Source organism: Jaculus jaculus, chromosome 4, assembly GCF_020740685.1.
Source record: "Jaculus jaculus isolate mJacJac1 chromosome 4, mJacJac1.mat.Y.cur, whole genome shotgun sequence".
NCBI classification, from domain to species: domain Eukaryota; kingdom Metazoa; phylum Chordata; class Mammalia; order Rodentia; family Dipodidae; genus Jaculus; species Jaculus jaculus.
Window position 1 is genome coordinate 157,140,311 of NC_059105.1, and position 27,105 is coordinate 157,167,415.

Genomic DNA, 27,105 nt, shown 5'->3' on the forward strand with positions numbered 1-27,105 from the left:
AGAGATGGCTTAGCAGTTAAAGTGTATGGAGTTTGTTGGCAGTGGTTAGAGGCCCTGGCATATCCATTTTCTGTCTGTCAAATAAATAAAATGGCTTATTAAAAAAATAATAAGGCAAGCTGGGTGTGGTGGCGCACGCCTTTAATCCCAGCACTTGGGAGGCAGAGGTAGGAGGATCACCATGAGTTCGAGGCCACCCTGAGACTACAAGTGAATTCCAGGTCAGCCTGAGACAGAGTGAGACCCTACCTCAAAAAACCAAAAAAAAAAAAAAATAATAATAATAATAACAATAACAATAATAAGGTAGAGGAAATAGTGAAACTAAATCCCATGTATCCATCATTTATCCTTAGTGGTTATTACAGCCACCCTGTCCCCCATTATAAGAAGGACATCTGAATAATTATTTATAACTCCTATGAGTTTCTTACTCTGTGTACTGAATTTTCTGCCTGCTCTTACTAGCCCAGAGTAAAAGCTCTTCTATAGGGCTGGAGAGATAGATGGCTTAGCGGTTAAGGCACTTGCCTACAAAGCCTAATTATATGAGTTCGATTTCCCAGTACCCACGTAAAGCCAGATGCCCGAAGTGGTGCATGCATCTGGAGTTCATTTCATTGACTAGAGGCCCTGCTGCACCCATATTCTGTCTCTGCTTACAAATAAATCAATATTTATTTTCATTTTTTATTTTTTTTTTTTTGGCTTTTTGAGATAGGTTTTTGCTCTATTCCAGGCTGACCTGGATTTCACTATGTAGTCCCAGGGTGGCCTTGAACTCAAGGCAATCCTCCTACCTCTGCCTCCCAAGTGCTGGGATTAAAGGTGTGCGCCACCACACCCAGCTTATTTTTATTTTTTTAATTTTTTTTAATTTAATTAATTTATTCATTTGAGAGTGACAGACACAGAGAGAAAGACAGATAGACGGAGAGAGAGAATGGGTGCGCCAGGGCTTCCAGCCTCTGCAAACGAACTCCAGACGCGTGCACCCCCTTGTGCATCTGGCTAACGTAGGACCTGGGAAACTGAGCCTCGAACCAGGGTCCTTAGGCTTCACAGGTAAGCGCTTAACCGCTAAGCCATCTCTCCAGCCCTTATTTTTATTTTTTAAAAAAGCTCTTCTACCACGGGAGAAGGCCTGGACTCTGGTACACTGAGTTGCCGCGAACATCCACCCCTTGCAGGGCACTCTCGGTTTCCTCTGACCTGTGCTTGTGGAATTGATGCTGCAAACAGACCCAATTCACAATGCCAGAGGATGCTCTCTGGCCTGGTTTCCCTGGGTTGGGACTATGTGCTGTCAATTCGTGGGCCTTAGGATTATGACATGACTAACTAAATTCCCCTATGTGGCATGCTCTGCTTACTGGGAAGTTGTCTTTGCAAGAAGGGAGCTATCTTTTTCTGTTAGGACTCGAGTTAGGCCAAGGATCCTGCTCTTACAACTGGGAGGGTTTTTTTGTTTGTTTGTTTTTATTTAGTTTTTTTTTTTTTTTTTTTTTTTTACAACTAGTAATTTTGAGTTCCTTCATTCTCCCCCTCTTTCTCCTGTCTTTTTTTTTTTTTTTTTTAAACTTAGTGTACAGGTTAAGATGGAGACAGGCATGGAGGTGCACGCCTTTTATTTATTTATTTATTTATTTATTTATTTATTTATTTATTTATTTATTTGAGAGAGACAGACACAGAGAGAAAGACAGATAGAGGGAGAGAGAGAGAATGGGCGCGCCAGGGCTTCCAGCCTCTGAAAACGAACTCCAGACGCGTGCGCCCCCTTGTGCATCTGGCTAACGTGGGACCTGGGGAACCGGGCCTCGAACTGGGGTCCTTAGGCTTCACAGGCAAGCGCTTAACTGCTAAGCCATCTCTCCAGCCCCATTCTCCCCCTCTCTAAATAGGTCACATTGCTACAAGAGGCCGTTTAACACATCCACAAAAGGGATGGCTCTCTCATCCGAGCAGGCATTGTTTGTTTTATAGGTTTTTTGTTGTTGTTGTTTATTTTGATTTATTTGAGAATGACAGACAAGGAGGCAGAGAGACAGGCAGAATGGGCTTACCAGGGCCTCCAGCTACTGCGAACAAACCCAGATGCATGAGCCACCATGTGCATCTGGCTTACGTGGGTCCTGGGGAATCGACCATGGGTCCTCAGGCTTTTCAGGCAAGCGCCTTAACCGCTAAACCATCTCCTCAGCTCTGTTTCATTGTTTTGTTTTAAAGATTTTATTTATTTATTAGAGAGAGGGAGGGAGAGAGAGAGAGAGAGTGAGAATGGGCACTCCAGGGCCTCTAGCCACTGCAAACGAGCTCCAGACGCATGTATCACTATGTGCATCTGGCTTATGTGGGACCTGGAGAATCGAATCTGGGTCCCTTAGGCTTCACAGGCATGTACCTTAACTGCTAAGCCATCTCTCGAGCCCTGTTCCGTTGTTTTTATAATACTAAAATTTTAACATTTTAATTAGCATACAAAGTGATGGGTTTCATTATGACGTTTTCATATAATTTGTCCTGTTGATCCCTATCTTCAGCTCTTCCCCCACCCCCTGAAGTCCTCATTCGGCTTCCATGTTACATGCATTCCTTTTGTTTTGTTGCTTTTTGAGGTAGGGTCTCACTCTAGCTCAGACTGACCTGGAACTCTCGGCGATCCTCCTACCTTTGCCTCCCAAGTGCTGGGATTAAAGGCGTGCGCCACCACATCCAGCTGCCACATGCATTGTATTACCTTCTCCTCCTCATCCACAAAACCTCTTCCCTTCCCTTCTCTCTTTTTTTTTGGCCCCTTCCTACTTTCATGATCTATACTAACACTCACTCCCATATAAATACACACACATAAAAATTTAAAAAATAGGGCCAGAGGGATGGCTTAGCAGTTAAGGTGTGCCTGCCAAGCCAAAGGACCCAGGTTCGATTCCCAGTACCCACTTAAGCCAGATGTACAAGGCGGTGCTGCCTCTGGAGTTCAATTGCATTGCTGGAGGGCTTGACACACCCAGTCTCTCTCTGCCTGCCTCTCTCAAGTAAGTAAAATAAAATAATTCTGGAAGTATTTTTTTTTTTAATTGAAACTAGGCTGCAGAACAGACAGCATACATGACATTTGTCTTGCTAAGTCTTGGTTACCTCACTTAATATAGTAATTGCTAGATCCATCCATTTTCATGCTGGCCTTTTTTCCAGTACACTGTCTAATGTAGCTGGATTAGAATCAGAGAATGCTACTGCCCTTAATTTCTTATCTACCCACAAACCTGTGGTTGATGCTGTTTATACTTTTTCTTGGTCAGGATTATGGTTTCTCCCATTACCAGTTTCATTGTTCTCCCAGAACATTCTAGAAGTTGGCTGAGGTTGAGGATCCCCACCCAGGGTGCCTTCACTGGTTCTGTTCAGCATTACTTTTCCCAAAAGATAGCCATAGCCCTTTGTTCCTTTTTTGTTTTTTCCAAGGTAGGGTCTCACTCTAGCCCAGGCTGACCTGGAATTAACTATGTAGTCTCAGGGTGGCCTCAAACTCACAGCGATCCTCCTACCTCTGCCTCCCGAGTGCTGGGATTAAAAGTGTGCGCCACCACGCCTGACTCAACCCTTTGCCTTTTGCTCAGCATCCTTGATTTTGCCGTCTGTCCCCTGGTATGGGTGTGAGCCTATGATCCTGCTGCTGCTCTGTGACAGTGGACAGATCCCAGCCTCACTCTCAAGTACATCCGTAAGGGGCTTCCTTGCTCTGTCTTCCCCATCCTGATCCCGTTGGTATTGTTTTCTTTTGACTTGTTGCCTGATTTCTTTTAGACCTTAGGCTTGTGCCATTTTCCCATGTGTAACTGAGAAGTGTAGGAAATAGCTCTTCTTTCCTGGGGGAAAGCAGCTGATTAGCTAGATGCACCGAAGGCCTGCGCTGTGTTCTGGCCTCCTGTGTTCCATGACTCAGATGTGGGAGTAACTTCTGTGAGCTGATCACATCTCTGCTTTCTGGGGCTTAGTCCCACACCAGCCCACTTGTTCTCCCTTTACTGCCATGTCTTCAGGAAACCATTAAAGTATTGAATTTCCTCTCTATCTCTCTCTCCCCCTCTCTCTTGTCTCTAATAAATAAATAAACAAACATAAATCTTTTTTTTTTTAAAAAAAAAGAGGGGCTAGGGAGATGGCTTAAGTGGTTAGGACGCTTGCCTGCAAAGCCAAAGGACCTCGGTTCGATTCCCTAGGACCCACATAAGCCAGATGCACAAGGTGGCACATGCGTCTGGAATTTGTTTGCAGTGGCTGGATGTCCTGGCACACCTATTCTCTCTCTCTCTCTCTCTCTCTCTCTCTCTCTCTCAAATAAATAAATAAAATAATTAAAAAAAAAAGAAAAGAAAGGGCTGGAGAGATGGCTTAGTGGTTAAGGCGCTTGCCTGTGAAGCCTAAGGACCCAATTTGATTCTCCAGGTCCCACATAAGCCAGCTGCACATGGTGGCACATGTGTATGGAGTTCGTTTGCAGTGGCTGGAGGCCCTGGTGCATCCATTCTCTCTCTATCTCCCTCTCTCTCCCCCTGTCTCTGTCAAAAATAAATAAATATAAATAAATCTTTTTTTTAAAAAAAGTACTGGGGCTGGAGAGATGGCTTAGCGGTTAAGCGCTTGCCTGTGAAGCCTAAGGACCCTGGTTTGAGGTTCAATTCCCCAGGACCCACGTTAGCCAGATGCACAAGGAGGTGCATGCATCTGGAGTTTGTTTGCAGTGGTTGGAGGACCTGGTGCGCCTATTCTCTCCCTCTCTCTCTCTCTCTCTCTCTCTCTCTCTCTCTCTCTCTCTCTCTCTCTGTCGCTCTCAAATAAAAATAAACAAAAAAAATTTTTTTTAAGTATTGGATTTCTCTGTGTGTGTGTGTGTTTGGGGGGTATGGGTGGATGGTGGTTATGCAGAACCTTTACCCTGTAGTGCCCATCACCGTCTAGTGGTGACAGTCCTCCTTGGCTTTCTGAGCTGCGTATGACACGCGTTGGAAATCGCTCTGCTAGTTTGGTAACATCTCGAGCCCGTGACACCATGGTTTTGCCGCGTCTGGGGCTTTACTGCCCTGCAGATAGTGGTGTGTCTTCCCACACTGGCTGAGTTTCACCTCAGTATTGCCAGCAGGGCACTGGTGAGAGCTTGTGTCTCCTTTTACCCTCTGATGAAAACCAGCTGCATGCCCACTGCCATCTCTGCCCTCGAAACTGTGCGCGCACGTGCTGGACCCCGCGCCACACGCTGATGACGCAGGGACGGCCCCGTGGGTGCCCGATGCTGCATTTCTACACCTGGCCCGAGTGCCAGGTCTTTTCCTCTCAAGCCTGAGCTGCTGCTTGTTTGGAATGTGCCTTCAGCAGAGGCCGGGCTTCACCTTGGCCTGCCCTTGAGCCACTTACCTGTGACTCCTGCTGGGCTCCCAGCACCTGCTTTGCTCGAGTACTCCTCTCTGGGACTCCTATTTTTCTACCTTTTCTTTTGTCACTTTCCTTTTCTTTGCTTTTTTTTTGGGGGGGGTGGGGGTCGAGGTAGGGTCTCACTCTAGCCCAAGTTGACTTGGAACTCACTATGGAGTCTCAGGCTGGCCTCGAACTCATGGCGATCTCCCTACCTCTGCCTCCCGAGTGCCGGGATGAAAGGCGTGCGCCACCGTGCCCGGCTTTTTCTTGTCTTTTTTCTTTATTTAACTTTTTATTGACAACCTTCGTACACACACACACGATATATGCCATGATCATAATTCTCTCCCATCATTCCCACTCCCCCCACAAAATTTCTGCTCCACTAAATGCTTTCTTTCTCGTGTCTCTTCTATTTTGATACCCATCATATTTTTCCTCTTATTATGCAGGTCGTGCATAGGTAGTGTCAGCCGCCGTGAGGTCGTGGATTTCAAGACCACGGTGTGTCTGGGTGACAGTAGTGTATGTAGTCCTTGCCTTCCTTCGGCTCTTACATTTTACCTGCCACCTTGTCCGCAGTGGTCCTTGAGCCTTGGCGGCTGTGACATTGATGCTTCATTCAGTGCTGAATGTACCACTGTTTTTTTATTTATTTATTTTTTCTCAGCACTTTGGTGGGTTTTGAGTCACCCTCAAGGTCACCACCATCTGAAAAGAGAAGTTTCTCTAACCAAAAGTTCACCGGTGTTTAACATCATTGATGACCTCTCTCTCCGCAAAGGCTGCATGTGGCATAGATCTTTCCAGTTTTCAACAGCTGGTCAACAGGGTGGAGGCTTCCAGCCCAGCTTCAGCTTGATTTCTCAGTGATCTGCAGCCCAAGCATGTGGAGTCTTAAGCAATGGGGTCTTACCATCTAGTTCTTTAATTATTTGTTGTTTGAGAGGGAGGGAGAGAATTGGTGCACCAGTGCCTCAGCCATTGCAATCAAACTCCAGGCGCTTGCGCCACCTAGTGGGCATGTGTAACCTTGTGCTTGCTTCACCTTTCTGTGCCTGGCTTACATGGGATATGGAGAGCCAAACATGGGTCCTTAAGGCTTCACAGGCAAGCACCTTAACTGCTAAGCCATCTCTCCAGCCCTCTTTTATTGTTTTAAATATTTTTATTTATTTACTTGAGAGAGAGAGAGAAAGAAGAGAGAGAAAATAGGCACACTAGGGCCTTCAGCCATTGCAAATGACTCCAGTTGCACACACCACCTTGTGCATCTGGCTTTACATGGGACCTGGGGAATCAAATCCGAGCCCTTTGGCTTTGCAGGCAAGCACCTTAACCGTTAATCTATCTCTTCAGCCCACCATCTGGTTCTGGTCGGTAACCAAGAGCCCTTGTATTACCTTTTTTTTTGATATATGTCTGTTGATGTTTCTCCTACAGAAGTATGCCTTACTTACTTACTTACTTACTGTAGTGTTGAAGAATGAACCCAGGGCCTTCCAGAGTCTAGGCAAGTGCTCTGCCACTTAATTACATTTCCAGATCCAATGGACAATTCATATGGCTGAACTTTATACATTCTGAAGTTGTCTTTTTGTGTCTGTCACCAGACTCACAATAGAAACATCCTGCTGCACATTTTTGGGTTTGGGCTTGAGGTGGATGTTTATAGCTTGAGTCACAGGCCAGGGTTTGTTTTTCCAAGGAAAGAAATATTACCCTTTAGCTTCATTAAGTTTAACTACAGAACAGATTTTTAAAAAAAGCAGTGCGGGGGGGGGGGGGCAAGAAGGACGTATTTCATTGCAAAGTATGGTAGAAGCAGGAAAAACAAAACAAAATAAACTCCTAATGAGAACATGTTTATTGTTATAAAGTGATGGAAAAGTCTTGAATGTCAGCATGATCCGGGAAGCCGACCGCAGAGACTCAACTTGTTTTCCCTTGTGTATTATGTTGGAATTACGACTCTTTGGTCCCAGGTTCAGATCTTATGTGAAATCTGCTACTGATTAAATAGGCCAGCCTCCTTTTTTCCTTCCATCCTCCCCACCACCTGTTTCTCCCTTCTCTTAGCACTTGCACAGTGTTCCCTGTGAAAATCTGTTGAGTGTGTGTGTGTGTGTGTGCGCGCGTGTGTGCACGCAATCGCCCCTCATAAGGCACTGGTGAGGTGCATGGTTGAGGTGGCCATAGCTTTATTTGAGTGAGCCTCACTCCCATCAGAAGGTAGGTGCATGAACAAGATTTCAGGCGCAGACTCGGGGAGGACTGGCCCCCCTGGGATCTACTGGTGAATCGCTTCTCTTCCTCGAGGCTCGCCTAGTCCCCTGGCTTCCCTGAGCTCTGGTGTTGGCGTGATGGATCACCACTGGCTGCCTTTGAGCACCAAGCGACGCAAGCTTATCTTAACTCGCTCCTTTGGAGGTAGTTAGTCGTACTATGTCCTTATGGTGGGAAAACAAGTCTAGGAAAGTTGGGGAAACTTCTCCACAGTCTCATAGCTGGTCATGACTGAGCCAAAAGCCGAATCGATGTCCGTAGGTTAAGTGTGCTTAACCTGACGTCTGTGTACTTAACATTAGAGCGTGTGCTGCATTGTAAAGTCACCAAGAGCAGAGACGTAGGAGGGGTGAAGAGCAAAGTCCGAGTCCACGTAGCCAACACTGGGTCACCCACCTGACCACACCCGGCAACTGTAGAGGGGGGCGGGGGCTGGGAGATGGGGTGCTTTCCTCTGGAGCTTCTCAGTCATAGTTACACGTGATTGACAGCCCTTGGGATTTCCACCAGCCCAGAGGTCAGCAAGCTGATGGAGCCCGGTGTCCTCAGCGTCCCTGTCTGGGAAGTGGGAACTCTGATCTCTGCCTTACCTGTCCTAGTTCAGCCTGGGAAACGCAGGCTCTGTTCCCTGGGGGCTTTCCAGAGGTTTTCACGCTCCACGCGGTGGAGTTTTGTCAGCAGAGGGGAAGCGTGGGTCCAGGGACTCTTCTGTGACCTCTGGGCCCTTGTGGACTTGTGGTTCAAGGACCCTTGCATTGGGGTGATCGTTGGAGCCACATTGAGGGTGGAAAGCTTAGTATTTCACTCCTCACCCGAGTTGCTTCCTGGGGGCGGCCTCTCTTCCAGCACCCTCACATTCCAGCAGTTTGTGTTGTGAGTTCCCTCCATACAAATGAGTTGCATGAGCCACTCAGATGTAGGCAGATGCCCTGTCTGTGTCCTAAAGTAGCTCCCTGGGACATGGACATCTCTCAGATTGCCAGGCCATCCCTGTACTCCTTAGCGGGAATCCTTGAGTCTGCCTCTCTCTCTGTCTCTGTTTTGTTTTTTTTTTGGGGGGGGGGCGTTCGAAGTAGGGTCTTACTCTGGTCCAGGCTGACCTGGAATTAACTATGGAGTCTCAGGGTGGCCTCGAACTCTCAGCGATCCTCCTACCTCTGCCTCCCGAGTGCTGGGATTAAAGATGTGTGCCACCACACCCAGCTCGCCTCTCTTTCCTACCACACTCTGCATGGTTGGTATGTATGAACAAGTTACTAAAAAGTGGATCCGGAAACCCCTGGGCTTAATCGTGAGCCCATTGGAAGGCTCAGCTAGGAGACAGAGTTGAATTTCACAGGCTATCGCCCCAACCCACTGTTCTCTTGTGAGCCATACTGTATCCAGGAGACTGGGTCTGCCTCAGGGAATTAATGGTCTAAATAGATGGTGCATAGTGAGATAGCAAAAGGTGTGAGTGGATGTGCTAGGCATAGAAACCAAGTCCTTGGGCTAGGGAGATGGCCCAGAGGATGGGGGTGCTTGCTTGCAAAGCCTGATGGCCTGGGTTCGATTCCCCAGTATCCATGTAAAGCCAGATGCACAAAGTGGGGCATGTATCTGCTGTTTGTTTGCAGTGGCAGGAGGCCCTGGCGTGCCTATTCTCTTTCTCCCTTCCTCCCTCCCTCTCTCTGTCCTTGAAAATAAATAAAATATATTTTTATTTTTATATTTTTATTTTTTTATTTTTATTTTTATTAGCATGTTCCATGATTATAAAAAAATCCTGTGTCAATTCCTTCCTCTCTCCCCCCCCCACACTTTCTATTTTTATTTTTTTAAATGCATTTTATTTATTTCTTTATTTGACACAGAGAAAGAGGCAGGGAGAGAGAAAGAGAGAGAGAATGGGCACGCCAGGGCCTTCAGCCACTGCAAACGAACTCCAGATGCACGCGCCTCCTTGTACATCTGGCTTATGTGGGTCCTGGGGAATCGAACCTGGATCTTTTGGCTTTGCAGGCAAATGCCTTAACTGCTAAGCCATCTCTCCAGCCCTAAAATCTATCTATCTATCTATATATATTTTTTTTAAAAAAAGAGATGAGTGTGGTGCTTTGATTCATGTGTCCCCCATAAACTTGGGCGTTCTGAATGCTGGGTTCCCAGCTGATGGAGATTCGGGAACTAACGCCTCCTGGAGGCAGTGTATTGTTGGGGTCGGGCTTATGGGTGTTATAGCCAGTTTCCCCTTGCCAGTGTTTGGCACACTCTCCTGTTGTTGTTCACCTGATGTTGGTGAGCAGGTGATGTTCACCCTCTGCTCATGCCATCGTTTCCCCCTGCCATCTTGGAGCTTCCCCTCGAGTCTATAAACCAAAATAAACCTCTTTTCCCCACAAGCTGCTCTTGGTCGGGTGATTTCTGCTGGCAATGTGACCCTGACTGCAACAGGGAGGAAAGATCCACACATCAGAGGGGGGTTGTTTGAGTGTCACTGGAGCCCACCCCAACTTCAGATACTGTGTGTAGTTCCTCAAAATCTGTTTGTTTGTTTTTTTCTTAATATGTTGTCCAGGCTGGCCTGGTATCTCAGTCAGATTTCCATCTTATGGCAATCTTCCTGTTTCAGGTTTGTGGTGTGTGTGTGTGTGTGTGTGTGTGTGTGTGTGTGTGTGTGTGTGTATGTGTTTACTGGGAATTGAACCCAGGGCCTTGTGTATACTAGGCAAGTGTAATGTCATTGAGGTACTTCCCCAAACCCAAGATCTTTTTTTCTACCCAGTAGCCCCGCTGGTTTTCTGCATAAGTCCCTTTGAGCCCACGTTTGTGGTTCTTAGCAGTGCACCCTCTATGCTGTATTTGAATTAGACCACTGTGACCGTGAACTCACACACACACTCATTTTGTTGGTCAAGCACAGCTCACTCTGAGCTGGCATGGAGAAAATCTCTGCATGCCCTCCCACTGGGTTCCCAGGAAGCCACCTTACCACTGGGGTAGAGGAGCTGCTCCGAAGAGCCAGGCGTGGGGAGCGTGAAAGCTTGAGCCTCGGGCTCTTCTGGGCTGGAGATGCCCATGTCTGTCTACGCCCAGGGGAGGAGTAGTTAGCTTTTATTTATTTTCTCAGACTGGGAAGGGCCATCTCTCCTCTGTCTCTGCTTCTTCTTCTTCTTCTTCTTCTTCTTTTTTTTTTTTTTTTGGTCAGATTATAAGCCAAAAAGAGGAACTGAAAGTAGCCAGTTGTTAGTTTTATTTATTTTGTTTGTCAGGTGGGGTCTCGCCCTAGCCCAGGCTGACCTGGAATTCACTATGGAGTCTCAGGTTTGGCCTCGAACTCACGGCGATCCTCCTACCTCTGCCTCCCGAGTGTTGGGATTAAAGGCATGTGCCACCATGCCTGGCTGCTACTTTTTTTTTCTTTTGTTTTTTTAAGGTAGGATCTCACTCTAGCCCAGGCTGACCTGGAATTCACCATGTAGTCTCAGGGTGGCCTTGAACTCATGGTGGTCCTCCTACCTCTGCCTCCTGAGTGTACTTTAAAAAATTTTTTATTAATAACTTCCATAATTGTAAATAATATCCCATAGTAATTCCCTCCCTCTCCCCACTTTCCCCTTTGAAACTCCACTCTCCATCATATCCCCACCCCCTCTCATTCAGTCTCTCTTTTATTTTGATGTCATGATCTTTTCCTCCACTTATGATGGTCTTGTGTAGGTAGTGTCAGGCACTGTGAGGTCATGGATATCCAGGTCATTTTGAGTCTGGAGGAGCATGTTGTAAAGAGTCCTATCCTTCCTTTGGCTCTTACATTCTTTCCGCCACCTCTTCCACAATGGACCCTGAGCCTTGGAAGGTGTGATAGAGATATTTCAGTGCTGAGCACTCCTCTGTCACTTCTTCTCAGCACCATGATGCCTTCTGAGTCATCCCAAGGTCACTGCCATCTGAAAAGAGAAGGTTCTCTACCAAAAGTGAGAGTAGCATGAATATATGGGTATGAACATTAAGAGAAGTCCAACTGCTACTGTTAAGAGAGATGAGGCATGAGAATCAAAAGATGGTGTTCAGGGAGGGGCTTGGGTCACTGTGCCATGAGGATATTTTTAAGCACAATCGGGAAGGAACCAGGGAGAGACTGACTGATGGATGTTCTCCAAAGAGGGCTGGATTTGTAGGGCAGTATTTCCTTGAGGAGGGAGGAGCCTGCCTTTCCTGAGACCGAGAGATCAGAGCAGATGGTGAGAGGATTCAAGGTTTGTTCAGGGTGGAGAAGGAAGACAGCGTCTTCCGTTGTGTAAGATTCTTGCAGCAGTGAAGGAGGGGCCTTGTTTGGGACTGGGGTGCTGAAGGTTAAAACAGTCCGGCCAGTGAATTCGATACAGATCCCACCAGCCAACAGGGAAGTTAAGAGAACCACAGCCCTTGCCAGAAGCTGACTTCTTATTTGGACTTCCGGCCGCCCATCCCTGACATTTTCATCAGAGGGCTGACCTCTGCTATATTAAATGAAATCAGTTTTGTTTACATGCTGAATTTAGTAAGAGACACAGAAGCATTTTGTTAAAAAAGTATTTTAGCCGGGCGTGGTGGCGCACGTCTTTAATCCCAGTACTTGGGAGGCAGAAGTAGGAGGATTACCATGAGTTCGAGGCCACCCTGAGATTCCATAGTGAATTCCAGGTCAGCCTGGGCCAGAGTGAGACCCTACCTCGAAAAACCAAAAAAAAAAAAAAAAAAAAATTATTAAAAATGCTTCTTAATAAAAAAGAACAGATTTAACACAAAACTTAGGGAATGCAAATAAGCAAAAAGGAGATAAACAGTCCAAAGATAAGATTGTGAATTTATAGACCTTGGTGGGAGGTTTCCACCCCACAGAAATACTGGTGCTAGTGAATCGCAGTGACTGTTTACTACAGATCAGGTACAAGGCAGGCAGCTTCCTGAGTATCGTTTTGTTTGTTTGTTTATTCTTTCTTTCTATCTATATTTCTTTCCCTCTCTCTTTCTTTCTTTCTTTCTTTCTGGGTTTTCGAGGTAGGGTCTCACTATAGCCCAGGCTGACCTGGAATTCACTATATATTCTCAGGGTGGCCTCCTGCCTGGCTGTACTTTATTGCTACTTAATTATCTTCCTCTTATAGATGAGCAAAAGTTCAGTTGCCCAAGGTCACACAGACAAGAAGAAGCAGATGTGAGGCTGGACACAGATTTGCCCAAACACGCAACTGCTGCCAAAGCAAAGAGTGGTGTTCAGGAATAGTATTCCTTACAAGCAGCATGTTCGTGTAATTATTCTGAGAAAAGCAAGCCTCCTTTCAAGGAAAAACAAACAAGAAATGCTAGGTATGGTCGTACACACCTTTATTTAATCCCAGCACTTGGGAGGCAGAGGTAGGAGGATCGCCTAGAGTGAGAGGTCACCCTGAGACTACATAGTGAATTATGGGTCAGCCTGGGCTAAAGCAGACCCTAACTCAAAAGCAAGGGCTGGAGAGATGGCCTAGCGGTTAAGGCGCATGCCTGCGAAGCCTAAGGACCCTGGTTCGATTCTCCAGGTCCCATGTAAGCCAGATGCATGTGGTGGCACATGCGTCTGGAGTTCATTTGCAGTGGCTAGAGGCCCTGGCGTGCCCGTTCGCTCACACACACACTCTTTCTCTCTAATGAATGAATGAATAAATAAATAAATAAAATCTTAAAAAAAAAAAACCAAAAACTTTATTAAAGTATTATTGGCTGGGTGTGGTGGCTCATTTCTTTAATCCCAGCATTCAGGATTCTCAGGTAGGAGAATCACCATGAGTTTGAGGCTAGCCTAGACTACAGAGTAAATTTAAGGTCAACTTGGACTAGAGTGAGACACTACTTCAAAAAATAAACAAGCTGGCTAGGCGTGGTGGCACACACCTTTATGCCTTTATTTCCAGCACTTGGGAGGCAAAGGTCAGCCTGAGACTACACAGTGAATTCCAGCTCAGCCTGGGCTAGAGCGAGACCCAACCTCAAAAAAAAAACAAAAACAAAAAACAACGAGAGCCAAGTATGGTGGCACATGCTTTTAGTCCCAGCACTCCGGAGGCAGAGGTATGAAGATCACAGTGAGTTTGAGGCCAGTTTGGGACTGTAGAGTGAGTTCCAAGTCAGCTTGAGCTAAAGTGAGACCCTTCCTTGAGAAAAAAATAAAACTGACAAACAAGAAAGTATAACTGGGCTGGAGAGATGGTTTAGCAGGTAAGCATTTGTCTGTGAAGCCTAAGGACCCCTATTCGAAGCTCGATTTCCCAGGACCCACGTTAGCCAGATGCACAAGGGTCACACGCGTCTGGAGTTCGTTCGCAGTGGCTGGAGGCCCTGGTGCATCCATTCTCTCTCTCTCTCTCTCTATCACTCTCAACTAAATTTTTTAAAAAAGTATAATTAACATACATTAACTATACATATTGATGGTATGTTGCCTGATTTTTTTTGGTTTTTCGAGGTAGCATCTCACTCTGGTCCAGGCTGACCTGGAATTAGCTCTGTAGTCTCAGGGTATCCTTGAACTCATGGCAATCCTCCTACCTCTGCCTCCCGAGTGCCGGGATTAAAGGCATGCACCACCACTCCCAGCTTGATTTTTTTGTTTTTCCACTTTACTTTTTTTTAATGAGAGAGAGAGAGAAGTGGAATGCAAGGCCTCCAGCCACTGCAGTTGAACTCTAGACCTGTGTGCCACCTTGTGCGCGTGGCCTTAACCCTTAAGACATCTCTTCACTCCTGCTTTGTTTTTTTTGAGACAGGATTTTACTACATGGTCTAGTTTAGCTTTGAACTTGTCATCCTCCTACCTCAGCCTGCTGAGTGCTGGGCTTATATTACACAGACCACCATGCCCGGCTAGGTTTGATACATGTTGACCTTTGTATATATTCACACTGTCACCAGAACCAAGATAATGAGTGTGCCATTTACCTGTACCGCTTCGTCATTTCTCAGTCCTATATCACCCTAGGCAACTGGCAGTTGGTTGGCGTTACACACTAGGCTGCATTAGCTAACATTTTTTTTTTTAATTTTTTTTTTTGTTGTTCATTTTTTATTTATTTATTTGAGAGCGACAGACATAGAGAGAAAGACAGATAGAGGGAGATAGAGAGAATGGGCGCGCCAGGGCTTCCAGCCTCTGCAAACGAACTCCAGACGCGTGTGCCCCCTTGTGCATCTGGCTAACGTGGGACCTGGGGAACCGAGCCTTGAACCGGGGTCCTTAGGCTTCACAGGCAAGCGCTTAACCGCTAAGCCATCTCTCCAGCCCCTAACATTTTATTTATATGCATAGCACATAATCTTTTGTCTGGCCTATTTCACTCTGCACAATTATTTGGCGATTCTTCCATGCTGCTGGGCATAACCTCTTATTCCTTATGGCTGGATATGGCCCAGTGCATAGATACCCAGCAGTTTATTTAGCCACTCACCTATAGATGGACATTTGAATTGCTTCTGTTTTTTTTTAAAAAATATTTTGTTTTTATTTATTTATCTATTTGACAGAGAAAGAGGGAGAGAGAGAATGGGTGCACCAGGGACCCCCAGCCACTGCAGACGAACTCCAGATGCATGCACCCCCTTGTGCATCTGGCTCATGTGGGTCCTGGAGAATCAAGCCTCGAACTGGGGTCCTTAGGCTTCACCGGCAAGCACTTAACCGCTAAGTCATCTTTCCAGCCTTCTATTTCTTTTAACAGTTGTGTCCTCACATACCAAGTAGTAAAAGGAAGAGAAGAAATGTAAAAGCTCTGACTGGTCCTTGAATAGGAATTCCAGGTTCACATTTTAGTCTCTCTTACGTACTTTAGAATACACTGTCTAAAATCCTAGCACCAGCCCTGCCAAACAGGCTGAGCTCCATTTCACAGAGGCAGAAACTGAGGCTGAGAGAGCGAGGGACTGTTACAAGGCTCCACAATTGGACCAAAACAAGTATTTAAGCTCCGATTCATCTTTTTTGGCCTCCATGCATGTTCTATTCATAAAATCCCCTTGCCCACTGTTTTTCCCCCATCTCAAGCATGGAAACACAACTTAAAGTCTTCAAAACCACGAAATCTACCAGCAAGCAGACAGTAGACAAGTTAGTTCTAATGTAAATGCTTTATGCAGTAACCATATAGGAAAACTCCAAGCTGAAGGCCTGGATGAATCAAAGTGTGTCCCGACTCATTCATGCTGTCCAGTCTCTGGGCCAAGTTTGTTGACACCATTTATAGAACAAGAGCTCGCTTCGGAGAAAACAGTAATGCTGTGGGCTATTTCCATTTCAGATGCAGCCTTCCATTCAATAAACATTGATTTTGGATCCATTACTCATGAGTTAAAAAGTGGCCATGTGCCGGGGCATGGTAGCACACGCCTTTAATCCCAGCACCCGGGAGGCAGAGGTAGTAGGATCGCTGTGAGTTCAAGGCCACCCTGAGACTCCATAGCGAATTTCAGGTCAGCCTGGGCTAGAGTGAGACCCTACCTCAAAAAACCAACAATAACAACAAAAAAAAGTGGCCATGTGAGCCGGGCGTGATGGCGCACACCTTTAATCCCGGCACTCAGGAGGCAGATGTAGGGGATCACTGAATAATAAAAATCTTTTGAGGTGATTAAATAAATTGGTCAGAGCCATGTAGCTTCTTCAGTCTCTTTGCTATCCTCACCCCTGTCTCCACTAGCCCCATAAGACCATTGAGAAGCAGAGAATAGTGACAAAGACACATGACAGAGCCAACCTTCAAAGCCTGACCTCGCAGGAGGAGTTCTTACATATTAAAGATAGCTTGGAAAATAATGAAATGAAGGAGATTACCCATAATCCCACATCAGCCACATTATGGATATTTTGTGCCAATCTCTCTCTTGTTCTTTCTTTTTTAAAAAATATTTTATTTATTTCACAGAAAGGTGGGATGGAGAGAGAAAATGGGCATGCCAGGGCCTCCAGCCACTGCAAACAAACTCCAGATGTATGGCGCCACCTCGTACATCAGGCTAATGTGGGTCCTGAGGAATCAAACCTGGGTCCTTTGGCTTTTCAGGCAAACGCCTTAACCACTAAGCCATCCCTGCAGCCCTTTTGTTCTTCTTAAAATATTTTTATTTTTATTTATTTACTATGAGAGAGAGAGAATGGGTATGCCAGGGCCTCTAGCCATTGCAAACCAACTCCAGATGCATGCGCCCCCATATGCATCTGTCTTATGCGGGGGCTGGGGAATTGAACCTGGGTCCTTAGGCTTTGCAGGCAACAGCCTTAACCTTTAAGCCATCTCTCCAGCCCAGCCCATCTAGTTATTTTCTTTCCTTTATTATTATTATTATTGTTACTATTATTTTGGGTTTTTTAAATTTTTATTAGCATTTTCCATGATTATAAAAATATCCCATGGTAATTCCCTCCCTCCCCCCCACTTTCCCCTTTGACATTCCATTCTCCATCATATTACCTCCCCATCTCAATCATTGTACTTATACATATACAATATCAACCTATTAAGTACCCTCCTCCCTTCCTTCCTCTTCCTTTTATATCTCCTTTTAAACTTACTGGCCTCTGCTACTAAGTATTTTCCTTCTCACGCAGAAGCCCAGTCATCTGTAGCTAGGATGCACATATGAGAGAGAACATGTGGCGCTTGGCTTTCTGGGCCTGGGTTACCTCACTTAGTATAATCCTTTCCAGGTCCATCTATTTTTCTGCAAATTTCATCACTTCATTTTTCTACCGCTGAGTAGAACTCCATTGTATAAATGTGCCACATCTTCATAGCTCAGGCTGACCTGGAATTCACCATGTAGTCTCAGGGTGACCTTAAACTCATGATGAGCCTCCTACCTCTGCCTACTGAATGCTTGGATTAAGGGCATGTGCCACCGCACTGAGCTCCACCTAGTTCTTTTTCAAATACTTACACTTGGGCTGGAGAGATGGCTCAGTGGTTCGAGGTATTTGCTTGCAAAGTCTGATGGCTCAGGTTCGAGTCCCCATCACCCAAGCAAAACTACATAGACAAAGCAGCCCATGTGTGTCTAAATTTTTTTTTTTTTTTTAAAGAAAGCAAGCCTGCTTGTTAGCAGAACTGCTCTGCTACCTCCCAGAGCTGGAGAGCTGTCAGAGTGTGACTCAGTCTGCTAGTATCCCATGAGGTTTGTTAAAAAAAAACAGTCATATTTATTTCTTATCTGTTTATAATCACATTACAAATACCAGGCTGTACTCTCTGTTTTCACTTGGTTGTATCACACATAATTTCATATTTAAAAAAATATATATTTTTTATTTACTTATTTGCAAGCAGAGAGAAAGGAGAGAGATGGACAGAATGGGCACCCTAGGGCCTCCAGCTGCTGCAAATGAATTCCAGATGCATGCATGCATCACTTTGTGTCTCTGGCTGTATGTCGGTACTGAGGAATTGGACCCAGGTCCAATTTAAGTTTTGCAGGCAGGTGCCTTAACTGTAGAGCCATCCCTCCAGCTCCAGTTTCATACTTTTTATTTATTTTTATTTGTTTATTTTTAATTTTTTGAGGTAGGGTCTCACTCTAGCTCAGGCTGACCTGGATTCACTATGTAGTCTCAGGGTGGCTTCAACCACACGGCGATCCTCCTACCTTTGCCTCCCAAGTGCTGGCATTAAAGGTGTGAGTCACCACACAGCTTCTTTTTAATTATTTATTTGTTTGCCTAAAAGGGAGAGAAAAGCAGATTGAGAGAGAGAATGGCATGCCAGGGCCTCCAGCCATTGCAAATAAACTCCAGATGCATATGTCACCTTGTGCATCTGGCTTACTTGGGTACTGGGAAATTGAATCCGGACCCTTGGGCTTTGCAGGCAAGTGTGTTAACCACTAAGCCATCTCTCTAGTCTCATACTTTTATGAATTAACTTTATTTTTATTTTAATTTGTTATTTTAGAGAGAGGGTTGAGGGAGAGAATAGGCATGCCAGGGCCTCAGCCAGTGCAGTCTAACTCCAGACCCTTGCGCCACCTAGTGGGCGTGTGTGAACTTGCACTTGCCTTTGTGTGCCTGCCTATCGTGGGATCTGGAGAGTTGAACATGTGTCCTTAGGCTTCGCAGGCAAGCGCCTTAACCACTGAGCCATCTCTCCAGCCCTGAACACACTTTGTAATGTGTGTAAAGAGAGGGACTACTATCTCCTCTTACTTACCTATACCCTTGTAGTAGGCTGTTGATGCTTCCTCCAGTTTTCTTGAAGCATTCTCTTGATCCTTCTAGAGTAGCTCGTTTCATCTGAACTGGGAAGGATTCTACCCGCCTCACTTCCTTTGCTCCTCCTTCTCCTCTTCTTGCCTTCCATTAACTTTGCATATGCTTTTATTACCATCTTCCTGGTGCTAAAGCTGCTGCTTTCATTTGACAGTGAGCTCTTTGAGGTCTGTAGAACAGGGCTTTCCAAGGGGCCTGTTCAAGGTGAGTAGCTGTTGGATAAACGTGTGTATAGGAAATTAACTCCTGTAAAGGTGGCAACCCCTGCCCATGGTAGATCTCATCATTGGTTTCTTTTTGAACCACTTTTCTTGTTTGACTTAACTTTTTTTTTTCTTTTTCCGAGGTAAGGTCTCACACTAGCTCAGGCTGACCTGGAATTCACTGTGTAGTCTCAGGGTGGCCTCGAACTCACAGCGATCCTCCTACCTCTGCCCCCCGAGTTCTGGGATCAAAGGCGTGTGCAACCACGCCAGGCATGACTTAACTTTTTTGGTATATTTTCTGTCCATGCTGCTTCTGGTACAAGTGAGACAACACATTGCTGTTTAGGATGTTGGTTCTATCGTGGTGGGGGAAGTGAGAAAACCCCAGCCTGCCGTCTGCTGTAAAAGTGATGACTTCTCACCTGCAGGGCCGTGAATCCTGCCTCCCCAGTTCAATGTCAAGTGTGCACGTGTGGCCAACACACTGTGCGACGCCCTTTCACCATTTGTAAAATGGTGACTGCGTATCTCAGAGTTTGTTGTTTGGTATGCAAGTCTGGTGGCTCCTGATAATAATTACTGAGTGTGTTTTGTGTATGAAAAGTACAGGGTCCTTCCCTTGCCACATTCTGTATTTAGGTTTGTTGTTGTTGTTTTGTTTTGTTTTTTTTAATTTAAAAAATATATTATTTTTTAATTTTTTTGTTTTTATTTTTATTTTTATTCATTTATTTGAGAGCGACAGATACAGAGAGAAAGAGGCAGAAAAAGAGAATGGGCACGCCAGGGCCTCCAGCCACTGCACATGAACTCCAGACGCATGCGCCCCCTTGTGAATCCAACTAACGTGGGTCCTGGGGAATCGAGCCTTGAACTGCGGTCCTTAGGCGTCACAGGCAAGCACTTAACTGCTAAGCCATCTCTCCAGCCCCCAAAATTATTTTTTTTTATTAGATACAGAGAGGGAAGAAGAAAGATGTAGAGAGAAGCTGATAGAAAGAGAATGGGCATGCCAGGGCCTCTAGCCACTGCAAACGAACTCCAGGTGCATGCATCACCTTGTGCATCTGGCTTACGAGGGACCTGGAGAATTGAACCTGGGTCCTTAGGCTTTGCAGGCAAGCACCTTAACCACTAAACATTCTCTCCAGCCTACCCCCTACCTTTTTTCAAATTTTTCTGGGAGGTAGGTAGCCCAGGCTGACCTGGCACTCACTCTGTAGTCTCAGGCTGGCCTTGAACTTATGGTCCTCCTCTTACCTCTACCTCCCGAGTGTTGGGATTAAAGGCGTGCGCCACCATACCTGGCTTCACATTCTGTATTTAGCTGAGCCCCAGTCTGAAGACTGGATAAATCCCATACTGTGAAACAGTGATGGAGAAAGAATTGATGTGATGGACTATAGATGCTGAAGCAATTTGGTTAGGGTTGGGGTAGGTGATACCTGGAGGGGTAGATAGTAGCTGATCCCACATCCTCAGATGACAGCCATCCTGAGTGACTAATGTCTAACCGGAGCTGGCAGTAGTCACTTGACCATCTTCTCAGTCCCAGCCAGATCATGTGAGAGGATGACTCGGGAGAGTGGAGATTGTCGCCCATGGACCTGTGTGGGCCAAAGCTTGAAGGCTGCCCATCCAGGCTTCCCCTGACCTCTGTGGACCGCCCCACAATTTCGTGTTTAAGAGAGGGGCCACTGCTATGGAAGAGGCGTGTCTACTTCGGACCACTGGCACTGGAATTGGCTGGGTCTGCGCGATGCTCCGGGGCAGGCTGGGACAGGTAGGAAGGCAAGCTCCACCTTCTGTTTTTCAGGAGAAGATAGGCTGGCGAAAGGATGCACTGCATTTGCTGGTGTTCACGACAGATGACGTACCCCACATCGCGCTGGATGGAAAACTGGGGGGCCTCGTGCAGCCTCATGATGGCCAGTGTCACCTGAACGAGGCCAATGAATATACCGCATCCAATCAAATGGTGAGTGCTGGGGGGGGTCCTGCTCGTTTCTGCCCTTGTAACCCCCCTAATGGTCTCTGCCAGCCTCTCACACCTTCCCTGGCCTCAGTCCTCAATGATTTTTCTGTTCCATTCATGGGATTGAGTTTCATTCTTTACTTTCTCTTTTTCCCACTGGATCCCCCAAACTTCTTGTTAGCGTCCTGTGGGATTTGTGTGTCTTTGTACTGTTGTGCTCCTAAATGGGGGGTGTTTCATCGGAGAGGTGACCGGGACCCAAATAGATCATGGGGGAGGCGGTCTTAAGAGAGTTGTGGGGCCTATTTTCCAACAGGGGTCACAACTGGAGAGAAGTTAGGGGAAAGTGTTCTCTGCCTTCTAGAAATGGACTCCTCAAGACAGCGAGTCCTTGTCAGTCACGGGACTGGGCTGCTGTAGTCATGCAGAGAACAGCAAGCCCCAAGGATCCTTCACATCCATTTAATTTAGATGGCTTAGCGGTTAAGCGCTTGCCTGTGAAGCCCAGGGACCCCGGTTCGAGGCTCGATTCCCCAGGACCCACGTTAGCCAGATGCACAAGGGGGCGCACGCATCTGGAGTTCGTTTGCAGTGGCTGGAGGCCTTGGTGTGCTCATTCTCTCTCCCTCTCTGTATCTGCCTCTTTCTCTCTCTGTTGCTCTCACTCTCAAATAAATAAATAAAAATAACAAAAAAAATTTTAAAAAAGAATATATGCAAATTTTCAAACATATACTAATTGACCAATACATTGAACTCCTATTTAACTAACACCCAACTCCAACAATTACGAAGACCATGCCACATTTACTGTGTAAATTTTTTAAGGCATATATACCCGCCTGGATATCCATGACCTCACAGTGCCTGATACTACCTACGCAAGACCATCATAAGAAGAGGAAAAGATCATGACATCAAAATAAAAGAGAGACTGATTGAGAAGGGGAGGGGATATGATGGAGAATGGAGTTTCAAGGAGGAAAGTGGGGGGAGGGAGGGTATTACCATGGGATATTTTTTATAATCATGGAAGTTGTTAATAAAAATTTGAAATAACAAAGAAATATATACCCCCCCTTTTTAAAAAATATATTTTGCCAAATCCATTTCGGTATCTGGCTATAGAAGATTCTTCCTGGTTTTTCATGCTGCTCCAAGAGGCGGTCACCCCAGCCTTCCAGATCATCCAGGAATGAGAGTCTGGAGAAAGGACTTGGAATAGAGGACTTCACTGATAGTGACACCCCTGTGCCCCACAGTAGCCCATAAAATCCATAAGGACCCCATTAACTGCCTCTTGACCTCCCTGCCTCCTAACTTGCACCCCCCCCCCACGCCACCGCAGCCCAACCAAGTTCCAAGGGCAGCAGCCGCCTCTGCCTGGCCTGAGCTATAAGTAGGCCATTGTGTGTGTGGCATTGGCTGAGTATGTTGGCAAAGGAAAACAGGGCAAGGAAAAGTCATAGGGAAGGATGGAACGCTAACAGGTGCTGAGGGCAGATGGTAGGATGTGCGGCCTGTTCTTCCTGTGGCCCCAATCTTTCCCTGCTAAAACAATAGATATAATGGACCAAGCCTGGAGACGCCTCAGTCTTCACCCCCAGGGTGTCTGGTGGCACCTGGGAACTCTCTCCATGACCCCCCGCCCCCCCCCCCACCTTTTAGTTTAGGAGCTGCTGTGCAAGGGGCTTAAAGATCCTTTTCCCCCTGATAAGTGCTGCGTGCATTCTTCCGAGTTCCAAGTGGGCGCTGGTGTCTCCCCGGCTGGTTTGAAGTCATACAGTTTTGACTTTGCCTTGGTCCTAGGACTATCCATCCCTTGCCTTGCTTGGAGAGAAGTTGGCAGAGAACAACATCAACCTCATCTTCGCAGTGACAAAAAATCATTACATGCTCTACAAGGTACGTTTGGAGGGAGGGTGCTGGTGGCTTGATCCGGGGTGGCTGTGGGGGAAGATACCCGACCCTCAAGTCAGTGACAGGTTAGAATGGGAGTGGGGAGTATGCACAACCCTTTTGCATGTGGGGAGAGTCAAAGGAGGGCTATAGTATGGTGAAAAATAAATACGCACTCACCCAGCGATGGATGTCTTCATAGGAAGTTTGAACCTGAGATATCTAATTTGATTCTTAGATTCTTGATAAGGGTATGAATTCCCATTTTTCAGAAGATGAAAATGGAAATGCAATGGCAGATTCCAATAGGGAAGTAAAACGCAAAATGAAATCACAAAGAAAGGAAACTGAGGCATCGGGGCAGCTTGCATGGCTAGCCTGTTACTCCAGTTGAATGCCTTCTCTCAGAGGGTGGGAGGCCAGGAGATGGTCTGAGATGGGTGTTGCCCAAGCAGACAGTCAACGTCCTGAGCGAATAGAGCAAGCGTTTGGGTCTGATTCATCTTAAACTTTCCCTGGGCCACCATCATTGCCTCGTGAATACGTCTTTCCTGAACTTGGAAGTGAGCTGCTTGTTGAACTCAAACCCTCCTGAGATGCCCAAGAGCCTATAGGAGCTAAACGGGAAGCCTGGCTCTGATGTCCTGTATATTGTGAGGGTTGGGGACACACGTCATCAGGAATCCCTGAAAACACACCCCACAAAACCTTTGTCTGTTTGTAAGGCTCTTGCCTGAAGTTATCACTGGTTAAAAAAATATATATATACTACTCTTGTCTTCCTGAATTCTTTCTTTTTTTTTTTTTTCTGTGAAATATCCCTCTGCTCACACCAGTGCATTTCTACAAAAAGCACCCCTGCACAGCTTCTCAGGACATGGGCATAACAGTAAGCTTCCCACACAAACTGCTTCTAGCCCAGTCCAAGCAAAGCTCTTTCTCGCCCTCATAAGCCAAACCTCACAGTCCATAATTCTTACTGCACTCAGGTCTTGCAGCTCAGACCAGAATAGTCCATCAAGCTGTACTTTCAGCTCTGCAGAGCGTCTCTTAGGCCAAGGTTTCAAATCCTTCCACATTCTCTTGAAAATCAGCTCCAAAAGGCCAAAGCCACACAGTTGGGTATCTAGCAGCAATCCCACTCCTTGGTACCACTTTACAATTGCAGTCCAGTTTGCATTGCTGGTAGAAATCACCCATCCAAGAGCAGCTTGTGGGAAAAGAGGATTATTTTGGCTTACAGGCTTGAGGGGGAAGCTCCATGATGGCAGGGGAAAACAACATGAGCAGAGGGTGGACATCACCCCTTGGTCAACGTAAGATGGACCAAAGCAACAGGAGAGTGTGCCCCTGAATTCTTTTTTTTTGGTTTTTCGAGGTAGGGTCTCACTCTGGTCCAGGCTGACCTGGAATTAACTCTGTCATCTCAGGGTGGCCTTGAACTCATGGCGATCCTCCTACCTCTGCCTCCCCAGTGCTGGGATTAAAGGCGTGCGCCACCATGCCCGGCCTGTGTCTTTTTTTTTTCAGATGATGAAAACAGGAAGGCAAATGGTTTTTTGGTTCTTGTCTGTTTGGTAGAAGATGGAAGTTTCAAGTAAAGCCTGCCCGTTTACAAACTGCATTTTTAGAGGGATTAGTTGAATGCATTGCATTAGGCTTCCGGATGTGTCATGAGAGGATAAATCCTCTCTCGGAACAAGGATGCCTGTGTGGGCAGAGGATGCTCTGTCTCCATCGTAAGTGCCATACTTAGCTGTGCCAATGGAAGGGGGCAGGCTGTCCTTCAAGGCCACCTGCTCTGTCCTCAGCCCTCTATCAGAGGTGTCTGCAGGTCCTCAGAGAGACATCTTGCATTCTCCCTGCTGAGAAGAGAGGTGTCCCTGAGACCAGGGGGAAGTGATCCTTTGTGTTTCTGGACAGCAGTCAGCCCAAAGCTGGGCCAGGATTACCTGAAGATCAGGAGTGATGACCAGAGAGAGCCATAAAATGCAAGGTGACCGTAGAAGATGGACCGTCAGAGCTGCCATTACGTGCCGAGGAAAGGGATGCCCAAGACTGTTCACCCGGGGGCATCCTCCTGCCGCCACAGCCTTCTGTAGCCATGCTTCCTCACCCCATTTTCTGGCCTGTCTTGCGGCTCCCTTGTCAGAGTATAATGTGGGAGAATAGCATGCCAGCCCTCACTCTTGTCAGAAAAGCACTGTTCACACTGGTAAATGGAAATCAGAGTGGTCTTACTTCTTTTCTTTTTCTTTCTCAAGAATTTTACAGCCCTGATACCCGGAACCACAGTGGAGATTTTGCATGGAGACTCCAAAAATATTATTCAACTGATTATCAATGCGTACAACGTAAGTCACTGACTTCGCCCCTCTCTTGCCACCCCCTCTTCACCCTCTCCCGCTGAGGCCCCAAGAGCAGATGTGGGTTTGTATGAGGACTTGGTGCTGCTCCTGCCCCTCCCACTAGGGGAGCCCTGGAGTTCAATGTGTAGCCAGCCCTGCTTTCCCTCTCTGTGCCCAGTGTCCTAAAGACCAGGGGTTCAGCAACAAGGTAGGTTTCTGGCTGGTTGCTCTCCTCATGGCTCCTCACCAGTCTTTTGTTTATTTATTTTATTTTATTTATTTATTTATTTTGTTTTTTCAAGGTAGGGTCTCACCCTGGCCCAGGCTGACCTGGAATTCACTGTGTCGTCTCAGGGTGGCCTCGAACTCATGACAATCCTATCTAGGACTCCCAAGTGCTGGGATTAAAGGCATGCACCACCACGCCCAGATTTATTTATTTATTTATTTTATTTTATTTTTGTTATTGGTTTTTTGAGGTAGGGTCTCACTCTGGTCCAGGCTGACCTGGAATTAACTCTGTAGTCTCAGGGTGGCCTTGAACTCATGGCAATCCTCCTACCTCTGCCTCCCAAGTGCTGGGATTAAAGGCATGCACCACCACGCCCGGCTCGGATTTTTTATTTTTTATTGACAACTTCCATGATTGTAAACAATATCCCATGGTTTGAAAGTCCACTCTCCATCTTATACCCTCCCCCTCTCAATCAGTCTCTCTTTTATTTTGATCTCATGATCTTTTCCTCCTATTATAATGGTCTCCTTATAGGTAGTGTCAGGCACTGTGAGGTCATGGATATCCAGGCCGTTTTGTGTCTGGAGGAGCACGTTGTAGGAAGTCCTACCCTTCCTTTGACTCTTACATTCTTTCTGCCACCTCTTTCGCAGTGGGCCATGAACCTTAGAAGGTGTGATAGAGATATTTCAGTGATGAGCACTCCTCTGTCACTTTTTCTCAGCACTATGGTGCCTTCTGAGTCATCTCAAGGTCACTGCCATCTGAAAAGAAATGCCTCTCTAACCAAAAGTGAGAGTAGCATTAATATATGGGTATGACCGTGTGTGGTGGCGCATGCCTTTAATCCCAACACCTGGGAGGCAGAGGTAGGAGGATCGCCTTGAGTTCAAGGCCACCCTGAGACTACATGATGAATTCCAGGTCAGCCTGAGCTTGAGTGAGACCCTACCTTGAAACACTTAAAAAAATAAAAAAAATAAAAAATAAAATATATATATATATGCCTTTAATCCCAGCACTCTGAGGCAGAGGTAGGAATGAATATATATATATTCATGCCATATATATATGTATGTATATATATATGCATATTGGCATGAATGTTAAGAAAGGTGCTTAACGGGCTGGAGAGATGGCTTAGCGGTTAAGCGCTTGCCTGTGAAGCCTAAGGACCCCGGTTCGAGGCTCAGTTCCCCAGGTCCCATGTTAGCCAGATGCACAAGGGGGCGCACGCGTCTAGAGTTCGTTTGCAGAGGCTGGAAGCCCTGGCGTGCCCATTCCCTCTCTCTCCCTCTATCTGTCTTTCTCTCTGTATCTGTCGCTCTCAAATAAATAAATAAATAATTAAAAAAAAGAAAGAAAGAAAGGTGCTTACTGGGCAGTTTGGTCCTCACCAATCTTGATCCTTTATCTCCCCTCTCCTGGCACTTCCTGCTGAAAGAATTCTTTCTCTCCTCTCCTGCACTACAGTCCTCTTTTCTATTTCT

At 46.3% G+C, this 27,105-nt stretch overlaps 1 protein-coding gene across 3 annotated transcripts in view; it reads left to right on the forward strand.

Moving 5' to 3' along the window:
- The window catches only part of Itgb5 (integrin subunit beta 5), a 148,783-nt gene that overhangs the window by 62,229 nt on the left and 59,449 nt on the right, over positions 1-27,105 (forward strand). For all 3 annotated transcript variants that reach the window (XM_045147504.1, XM_045147502.1, XM_045147503.1), the window contains exons 6-8: positions 20,975-21,136; positions 22,943-23,038; positions 25,297-25,386. In XM_045147504.1, the coding sequence (XP_045003439.1) occupies positions 20,975-21,136; positions 22,943-23,038; positions 25,297-25,386 (348 nt within the window). The remainder of the gene's footprint in view (positions 1-20,974; positions 21,137-22,942; positions 23,039-25,296; positions 25,387-27,105) is intronic.